Source organism: Schistosoma mansoni, chromosome 4 (genome assembly GCF_000237925.1).
Source record: "Schistosoma mansoni strain Puerto Rico chromosome 4, complete genome".
Classification (NCBI taxonomy): Eukaryota; Metazoa; Platyhelminthes; class Trematoda; order Strigeidida; family Schistosomatidae; genus Schistosoma; species Schistosoma mansoni.
Genome location: NC_031498.1, coordinates 17,443,086 through 17,454,145, shown reverse-complemented (window position 1 = coordinate 17,454,145; position 11,060 = coordinate 17,443,086). Strand labels below are relative to the sequence as shown.

Sequence of the window (11,060 nt, the reverse complement as noted above, 5' to 3'; positions counted from 1 at the left end):
TTATATGTAGACTATGAAACGAACATACAAAGTACAACGAAAAGACTGTCCAACTTATTATAATGAAAAAAGAAATTTCAAAGTATTCAATGGAAATACGAAATTGAGACAACGTTTACAGAACATTCAAAGCGATTTATAAGACGGTTTTGAGAATCATTCATCACTGCTCTTTTTTATGAGTAATCACATTCACATTATATAACCTAAAAATATGAAAAATAGAGAGACCAGAGGATATAGAAAGTCAAAGTATCCATGTGACTTGTGTTGTGTATGCTCTTCCGTTGCTCCGGTGGTCATATTCTGTAGAAAAACAAAGAATTAGCAAATTTCAATTAATATCAAATATCTACCAAGTGTTCATGAGTTTCTTTAGTAGTTTCCATCAGGTTTTCTCTAACCTGAAATTCAGGGGTTCGCATAGGTGCTTTACTGTGTTTGATGGTGTTGAAGAACTCAGATCGTTGACACCAAATCCATCAATCAAAAGCATTGAATACTAAACATCAAACATCACTCTTTTAATACACTAATCACTACACACCATTGTCAGAAATGAGTGCACAAGAGAATTCCACAAAAAGTTGCGGAATTGGCATTTGTACAATCATTTAGGATATATACTAGCGATTGACAACCAGTGTGTCAGCACACACTATCCTATACCTAGTTGACGACTCATTTCTGTGGTGAAATGTGTGTTCTGGATTTCATATCTCATCAAAATGCTGATATAAATCGATAGACTTAAAATTGACGGCCTAATTGGAGCAATCAATTCAGATTACTCATTTTTCCATAGAGAATGAGAAATCGTTAATTTGGACTGTAGCACTCGTAGTCTACAAACTCACACTAATTATTGTAACGTCGTGCACAATATTTTTTAGTTGAGACTTCTTCGTTTCAACTGGTCTCATCGCTATATTTTGATAATTCACATAGATCTACGGATTCATTTCAGGCTTTTGAAATTATGAAGCATTCAATGAGCTGAAAAATGTCAACGCCTTCAAACGTTTTTGGTGAGTGAAGTTTCGATCGATTTTACACCTTCTTCGCGAGAAGGACGCATTGTTCAAATACTTGATTATATATCATCACTGTACAAAATGCTTTTATTTGGTCAACAACGGAGAAATACTTGTCAGTTCCTAATGATAGCAATAAAATGTTCTTTCTAGTAAAAACGTTTGCTCGGAATGTGAAATTTGAGGATACTTTAAAAGACCTATGAAGTTCAACAAGTACCAACCTCAACACGACAGTCATTTACTTTCAGTTCATGAGTGTTGTCATCATTACTTTCTATGCATTTGTTCACTTTTTGACACCAAATACATGTCATATTCGATGTGGTCGCTCTTTGGCATGTTTCACTTGTCTTAAATTTCGAACAAATTTCTATGAAAAGAAAAAGTTGTTTTAGTTTCAAGTTATCAAACAAAAGAAAAGGAAAACACAAAACCTGTAACTATAAGTAAGTCATTTGATGGTGATTTCTGAGATAAGTGACTTTTGCATTCGGTGGAAAATGATCCACACGGTGCATAACACAAAACTCAGTGCACTTTCCATTCCACCAATATTTCACGATAGCGTGTTTGAATTGAGTGAAACTACTTCGAGTGTAAAGAATGAAAGATGAAGTCTATCGAAGTCTATCTCATGATTGATTAAAGGAATGATCCTTTGAATATTCGAAATGTTTTTTCAAAAGACTAACACATGGCATACTGAAAAATACTCACGGTATAGGTTATTGAGAAGGACCGCATTTTCTTGTGAATTTATTACTCAAACACTGACCATGACAAATTGTATTTTGTAAACGTGATATGTCTATCCCCTCAAATTATCGGATGTGTATGACAAAGCAGAGATTACGGAAATAAGACGCTCGTTTTCAAGGTAAACTCAGTCACATGGATTGTATTCACAACAATAATGCCTCAGAAAAATTCCACACGACATTTATTGATAGAGAAACGGACGCTCGATCCTCAATACACAATCACCTAACTGGCACTTAACACTTTTCGAAACTAATAGTATCCCATCTTTCATTTTGTGGTAAAGTTATAAATAGTAAGTAAAACATCATTTGAGATAGATGCCTGGATATCTTTCATTAATTGACTACAGTTACACACAAAAATTTCAGTTTCGACAAATAAATTGATCTAATTGAGTGTGAAAATAATTAATGCTGATTAAATAGGGTTTTACGTACTTCCGATGACTTCATACTCCACCAACGTGCCACTTTTGATCCATTTTGCAGGAACAGGTATTTCATGTTTTGTAAAATCTTGAAAGGAAAAAGACACTCGAAATTTTGGTTTCTTCATAACGTATAACAAGTAATTTGCACCTTTTTAGAAGCCATCAATATCAAGAACTACTGAATATTTTAATTCGTGCACAGTGATGATCATTCTTAAAATTATGGTCGACATCGCTCTTAGTTTTGAATGTGACAGATGATCAGCCAGTAAATGAAAAATCAAAACGGTAGATTTCGGAGTTATTTTACGAAGAAATCAGTTGAACATTGATGATTATACTTCAATCTCAGACACGCGTTTTGTCGTAGTAAGAACACGTCGAGGAATAAAACTCAGCACCATTCACTTCGCACTACACTCGAGTATTCATTTAGACAATCATTTCAAATACCCAATGATTTGTGTAATCGAGTGAAGCTTCAACTCATTTTTATATTGTTAATTGAATCCTTCGATTGATGATGGGAACCGCAACTGATTCACATGTATCACTAAAATCATTTCTGTAGTTTTTCAAAAATGATAGTTGATGAACTGAAGACATAAATACTTAGATTTCAATTCATTTAACCATGGTGATCCTCTGTTGAAAAGACATAATCACTGATATCACACACTTTTAAATAAGCCGACACTGTCATTTCCAATCAGGTATAACACTGCAGTTTTCTTACAAGAAATGTGAACACTTAATCAACGTTAAATTCTCAACATTCAGAACATTCTGGACAGGGTGTTTACAAATATCATTTGAATTCCATTTCGCACAATTATACACAACACTTCGATAGCATTTTCACCAGCCGATTTTACACAAGAAACAACTGATTGTTGCAAACTGTTAGAAAGCTATACTACTAGGCTCTGATAGGATGTATGGATATCCTACATGTACATCACCGTACATCAATGAGTTAACAAGATTTGTTGAAATGTTTCTTACTTTTTTCACATTTGAATTTAGTGTCGATTTTTGATATCCACTCAATGCCTTCAATTTCCGTAGGAATCTGAAAACGAAGTGTTGAAAGTCTGAGTCAGTGTGTGTAACGACACAATCAATTAAGTGAAATCAATTGATCACAGAAAAAATGTCTTCATTTATATCATTTCATCGAAAGACTACTAATCACACTAATCTTGATGATATTTTCAATTTTCTCTCCATGAATGTTCCATTCAATGTGTAAAGATATTCCAAATCACAAAGGTTGTCAACTTCAGTCGTCTTATGAACTATCTTTCAATCATGATATGTGTCGACGTACTGTGTGATGTAAATTTTCGTCTGTTGAAATGAAATGTGATGGTAAATAACTGTGAGGATGCTGCAACCTGGATTTTCAACAATGAACAATCCGAACAGCTAATCTTAACAAGATGAAATGGAGCATGACAGAATATGACACATTCTGTATAGTACTCAAACATACACTATCCGTTAATATTCGTCACAAACACATGATTATTTATTCTGATAGATTTTCACTTCTGATTATTCATTATTTTCAACACGTGCTTTAATAGTGTATCATTAAAACGATTGACAATCTTGTCAACTAGTCCGTTTTCTCACTACACAATGTTGATCTCTTTTTATCATCGTCAACGTAACCAGATACCTTTGACAGAATTGAATAATATGAAACAATAGAATGATCTGAAGTACATGAACAAAATTACATTTTCATGAGATTGTGTAACTTACGTTATCAAAATACAAAGTTATTTTCCCATTTGGTTGTATTACACTAGTCATCTAGGCTGAAACATCTACAATAAGAAGACTGTCGATACTCAGAATTTGAGGTATTGTCGATTAACAAGGTAACAAGGTGGATAGGTTGCAGTAGATATCTAGTGTGTTATCTGAAATGATTTCTTCAGATGGAATGGAAATTAATACATTAAAGTGAACGTCACTTGAATGAGACGGGCATGAATCCTCTCTAACAAATGTCAAATGCCAAGATTCTGAAGCTATATTACTACTGTGTTATTATAAAAGCAACGAATCGTCTACTTTGTCATCCAAGATATGATAGTCGGAGATATATTGACATTTGCGCAATATCTTGAATAATTTTATTTGAAACAATAGACGCATGACATGAGCTGTGCAGTGTTCGTTTTACATTAAACTTGAGAATTTAGTTGGTTGTCAACATATATAATAATTTCCACTGGTCTACTGATTCTGACTACTGTGTCTTTTTGTTGTAGATGAGAACGGAATAGCTTTAGATATGTGTAGAAAATCGTTAATATTAAGGAATGACTATGTGATGAATGGATAGGTAGGTGGACGTGTCATATTCAGAAATGACTTTGTAACTGAAACCTGAAACGATAAATAATCTCTACATTCATTTTCCGACAAATGGAATGGGATTGTTACCTATTTTATCCATGCTGACTTATTTATTACTCGTCAACTATATTCTTTTTCAGCTCACTTTAACTGTTCTCTAAGTCAAGATGGATGTACTCAGTCTTCCCTCATTTTCCAGAATAGTAGCACCTTCACTCTTTTGTTAGTTTTTTGAAAGTTGGATTTGTTCAAAGCGAACACGCAAGAGTTGGGTAATCATAATGATCAAAAGTGTGAGTGATAAAAAGTTTCGCGCGATTGATCCAACGACTGTTCAATGTTTACTCACCTGTATCATGGACGGTTATTAGAAAATTCCTTTTGACTGCTAACAATTCCTCTGAAATAATGAAAATCAAAATAGATGATAAAATATTTGAATATCGATTATCTACCTCTTTCAATCAATGTACGTTTTAACACGTACTGCTTTCTCAAACAAGTTAACATCTACATTTCGGGAATAAAATGAACCGGTGTAGCTAAGCGCCCAATCATCTCCTGGGAGGACATTTCAAGAAGTATTATGAATTTATCGAGATGATCAACCTTTTAATACAATCAACTGAGAAGAATATTTCGCCTCATTGAAATTTGTTTTAGAAGCTTTCCACTTAGAAATAGACGTTCAATACCTTATCGACAATACATCGTCAAAATCTTTTCATGAGATTCTTTTATTCGTCAATTCTGATTTTTGACCGAAATAAATGTATGTCGCGTTGATGTTCTAAGTGTTCTTATATGAGTTATTCGTATTGTACGAGAGGACATGTTATGGCTGTTCATTAGTTAACTGTTTTGGAAAGTGTTAGGATTCGAAGTGCAGTATCATACCCATATGATCACAAAAATAGTCTCACATAGTTGATGATTCACAGACAACAAATCACAGACATTGAACTTCCATGGATAAAGTATGTGCTAAAAAAACCTTGATAGTTCAAAGACTTCAATAATTCGAACCTACTCCTCTAACAACAACGCTCACCATTGCACAAGTGGTCAGTTTACCACGAAATATGGTGTTGATGAGATATCTTCTGTTTTGTTGTTTTCATAGACTGGAGGGTGAGTAATTTTATTTCTGGCAATTTTGTCACTTGGATTATCAATCCAATTCACTCAATGTGTATATTTTCAAAACAATATCTCGTTTATTTTAGGGCTAACCTTCAAAACGTGCTACACACAGACATTCTGGTACAAAAATTACACAAACCGAACAATCACTGTGTATTGGTTAACTTTCGTGTAATAATCAAGCAATATACTGAGGCATTCATACAAAATAAGTGCGAGAAAAGGAAACAAAACAAACTATAAATGAATAGAATAAAAGCTCACTCTCATTGAAGACCACCGTTTCAGATCTCTGAATCTTTTGTGCAAAATTTTCAATATCTCCGAAGTAGTCGTATCTTTTTCTGGTTAAAAGTATCCTACCTGTTTTTGTTTGATGAATAAATGCAACATTATTGATAATTTTGCAGTAAATAAATAAAGAGATTTTGAAATAAATGAAAGAATTCAATCAATTGCATGAACTGTATTTGGTTTACTGTAAGGGGCCACACCTTTGACAGTTCCAACAAGAAAAGATATTCAAAGACGTTTTTCATGTAACAAGGAACCTCAAACTGGTTTACTGAAGAAGTTGAATCAACTTTGATTCCTGAAGAGAAATTTGATCAAGAAAACTCAGTTATAATTCGAGCTCAACGAAAATTAATGGCTTACCATAATAGTAAATATAAACTTCATCGATTAGACTATCGTAGAATCGAAAGGAGAATTTCGGTTTAACAGACTAAAATGATGCAAACATATGGATATGTAGTTCTATTGCAAAATGAATTCAACTCACGTATAAAAAGTGAAAGTTTCGATAACTGTCATTGAAAGCTAGTTGAGACTGATTAAGATGAATACTCATTGAATAATTATAACGAAGAGACTGGAGTATATGTATTAGAATTTAACTGACATTACTTACATAACGGTACGAATCATTTTCAAAAATGATATTCTCATAGCTCTGCGAATTAGGGTTTTCGCAAATGTCATCGCACTTGAAATATCTATATGGCCAAATGATGATCAGATGAAACGATAACCATAGACTACGCAAAATGGTATATCTAAAATGATCGAGATGAACAAATCAAGGGTATTTCCTTGTATCAAAATTTGCATAGAAATCTTATGTTCATTCAGCACTTACCTCATCTTTTCGTGTAAAGTTATAAATGAAATTTTGATAGAACTTGTCAGGTTTATATAGACTTTTGAAGTGTTTGTTTGTTTCTTCGTGATTCGATGGTTCAAAGTGACCATTGGAGAAATCTAATTTATTAAAATCACACGTTCATTGAAAACCGATCATGAAGGTAAATGACCTCATCATTATCCAATACGCTTTTGACTGTTGAGATGATTAGCTGAAATTTATCAGCCGTTGATCTAAAATTCATGACCCCTGTGATTGACAATTTTTCAAAATATGCGGTTGCCTATGTTGTTATTCAAAATTTGTGCTTATGTTTCTACGAACAAACAGTTTCTTATCTGGTATAATTTATTGACTGACCGTCACCGATCGGTAGTTTTGATTTGATTGGATGAAATCGAAGTAGCACAAACTGTTTTGATTGGAAAATAATAGTTACCCTTTTACCCATGAACTTCATCGTCGTTCATTATGAAATTGTAACTTTTAAAGAAAGTCATATCTATTCTTTTTGTTACCATATTATAACACTGATTGTTAAAAAGTGTCTAAATGAAAAAGGATAATCTATTCAAATTATTAACGCAGAAATAGATGTAATTGTATTCAGTTATGTTGATTGAGCTTTCGAAAGAATGTAATAGAAGAAATAAAATGCATTTTACTGAAAGTGAACTGTTGAAAATGGAGAACGATATCTCCCTCGTGACACAGATGTGAAATAACAACAGTGATTATTGTATCTGAAAATTGAAAAGTTTAACAATACAGAAGTGGAGGACTGATTCGAATTCAGTGTTTTGATGAATGATTATCATACATCATTTGAACTTGTATTAATTGTAGTCTGTGTCGAAACATACGAGAATTTCACTGTGATAAGATAATATCAAGTGTATACTTAACTCACACTAAACATAGAATTCTGATGAATGAATAAAAGTCTGTACTTCCGTAAGTGAATAATAATTTCAGCAGACTGAGATGGAAATATTTGTTTTGCATGATATTTCAAAAAGGTTTACCTCCCGGCTCAGTGGGGTTGTATTGATTTACTTGAAAATGATGTCAACACTAATCAAAATGTTTTCTCGAGTCTCACGGTCTATTGTCGAAAGAAACGCTTTTGGGTAATTTCGTTAATTCATCAATATCAAAATTGTTTTCAATGGTACATTGCTCATTCTATGCTGTAGACCAATATCTAATCAGCAGAGGAAACGTATCTGTGTATGTAATAGTGTTAATGAGTGACTGTGTTCAGGAAGAGTATGACGGACATTATTAAGTATTCAGTGCAGTGTCTCCTTATATCTACCTGTGTATTTGACATATTTTTAAAAGCGAATGTGTTGTAAGTACGCGATACGTTCAGCAACCTAAATGGGCTACATGCTGATGTAGTTACGCGACATCAACACTTACATTTTGTTAGTTCATGCATATAACCCACTATTCTCTAATCGTCTTAAAAATCATTTCAAAAGCTTTCAAATGAATGACTTCGCTGCATCGTGAAGAATTCATAAGGCAGTAAGCAAGGTCTATGGTGAACGTTTGAGGTCATTAATAATATCATTATGAATAGATATCTAATATCCTGTTGAAACCTGACAGTTATTTCTTAATGAAAGTCAACCATCCATTCTATTCATACTTTTCTCCTTGTACATCTTTCAGTAGAAGTCGCACAAATGTATTTGTACATGAATAAATGGGGAAACAGTAGTCTGTGGTAAAAAAAGAGGAGTTCCACAAAGTTATCAGAGACCATCAAATCCATCGAAGAAGAGCTCGATTGGAATAAAAACAGGATGATGTGGACTTTGCAGATTTGGATGCTCTAAGTAGGGGAAGGAATTTCATTTGATTTCCATCTTCACGAGCTAGACGAATATTCACCGATGACGTAATTGATAGTGATGGGTTGAATTTAATTTTATAAACCGTTCAGGAAAATGCTACTTAACAATCTCAATCATTGAATGTAGTGAGAAATCAGGATGTTAATTTGAATGAACTTTCACAGTTACGAAGCATCTTTTACTACAGAATATCAAACTCAAGGGAGATATGGCATCTTGCATTTCAGATGACAAACTATCCAGATCTTTGAAAACAACATTCTATTCTGCTGAATTCCAATTTGTTTTCGTCAGGAAGAAATGCATTGGGACAGTCTCAAGAAACAATTAAGGCTCAGAGGTTCCTAAACGTTCGCGGAGATAATGTGTACCGAAGGCACAGCTGATAATGAACACAATATAGTCTGGAGAACACTTTTGGAGAATTTCATTAAAACTAGGTTAATTTGTAGTGCCGCGATTCGTTAATCGTTTACTTCGATAACCGTTATAATTCTAATCTTAACGGTGCGTAAAATCAGAAGACAAAGGATAGCAGCGACTACAGTTTATTGTCAAATAACTCAGGTCAGAAAGCTAACAACACCTGAGCGAATATGAACGAGCGAGTGAGTGGCAAGCGAGAGAGCGAGTGAACAGGCGAATAAGCGAAGGAAACGAACGAGGAGCAAGAGAGCGAATAGCAAGCAATTACACAGGCAATTTATAGTCACATTTAATAAGGGCACAACAAAGCAAAACAAAGGCTGATAATAGTATTTGCGTGCGTACATATATGGGGAGGAGTATGAGTCATCGAATGATATTTAAGTAGTCAACATTTTGGATAGAGCGTCATGTGCTCTAGTGGTATAGCAGTGCAAAGAATATGCAAATTGTTACTATCCAAATAACGATGTCTGTTAAGTAAGTTTAAAAAGGGCTTAACCAAAATTGGCTATAATCGAAATTGGTTGTAGGATGGTTGCTATAAATTGACAATGCTGACTAGTGATGAACAGAGAGACAGAATTGCCGGATTTCAGTTTCGTAATGGTTTTCCTTGATTGTTTATTATTTCAATTATTAGTATTTCCTCCCTTCTATTTTGAAAAGTAGATAGTCTTCTTTAACACATCTACTTCACTCGACACAATGGGTTTGACGACAAAACGTTATGATTGTAATGATCAAGAAGATAATATTGTCCAACGGGGACAAATTATTCATTATGAACAATATTTATATAAACAAAATACAACACCTACTCCTTTCGTCCACTACAAACTATCCACATCGACTTCAGTGACTTGACGGTTCAGTCAGGAAAACGTGTTTCAATATCACATATAATCAACAAATCTATTTGATTTCTTCCAAATTATTATGTATTTTCACATAAGAAATATTTTTCTTAAAGTAACAATAGTGATAATAATATTGTACATAATGTTATGGTGTGATCTGTCTGTTGATCGCAGTTCTTTTCATTGTTGAAATATGAAAGATTTTACTTCCTTGTTGCTTATCACCAGATTTTATCCGAATAATCAGACTATATGACATTTTCTTTTGTTTATTGAGCGTGATAAGAATTTTCGAAATGATAATGAATGTCACTCTCTATCATTACATTCATATGACTGATAATCATCGACGCAGAGAGAACAAAATTGAATGAAATTTTCATTTGACATATGACTACTACTTTTGTCTAAACAAAATGTAGTGAAAACAGATTCTTTGTCCGTCGATTCAAAGAAGGTCTTGATTCAGCTATGAATGAACACTGAAATCATCTACTATCTTATTTCGAATGAGTCTAGTAACACTTGTAGTATGGAGTTACCTAGATTTCACGCCTTCAGTTTATGGAGCCACGGAGGTATCATCTGTAACCACAATGCCTTCAGACTCGACCTTAAAATATGTCTCATCCTTATTGACTGTGATGCCATGAAAAATCATTTTGATGACCTATGCCACATCACGTTTTGTGTCACGTTCCATACCAATCACTGTTATTGATTAACTCACGGTTAAGCGATATTCTGGATAGACATATTTCATTGTTCATCAAATGTATGTTTGTATAGAATTTCAACTCAAGCCCTGTATAGTGGTTAGGTGGACGTCACCACATTTCACGTGAAATCGAACACATTGTAAATCATTATTTCATATTAAGATTTGTCGTATTTTGCGTTAGAATTGGAATGTATTTTATCGTCATTAAGCATTTCGTGGAAGAAAGAATTTGCTACAGCTGTGATCCTTAACTATTCTCTAGACTGTCGAGCACAGAGTCATTTGTTAACCAAAGT

General features: G+C 33.6%; 1 protein-coding gene across 1 annotated transcript; it reads right to left on the bottom strand.

The window, feature by feature from the left end:
* Positions 1-4,943: 4,943 nt before the first annotated feature.
* Positions 4,944-6,598, bottom strand: Smp_166470 (hypothetical protein; the record flags this gene model as incomplete). The annotated part of the gene is made up of 4 exons (XM_018797012.1): positions 4,944-5,002; positions 6,010-6,108; positions 6,403-6,472; positions 6,530-6,598. The coding sequence occupies 4 exons, from the start codon at positions 6,596-6,598 to the stop codon at positions 4,944-4,946; spliced, it is 297 nt and encodes a 98-aa protein (XP_018652096.1).
* Positions 6,599-11,060: the final 4,462 nt, after the last annotated feature.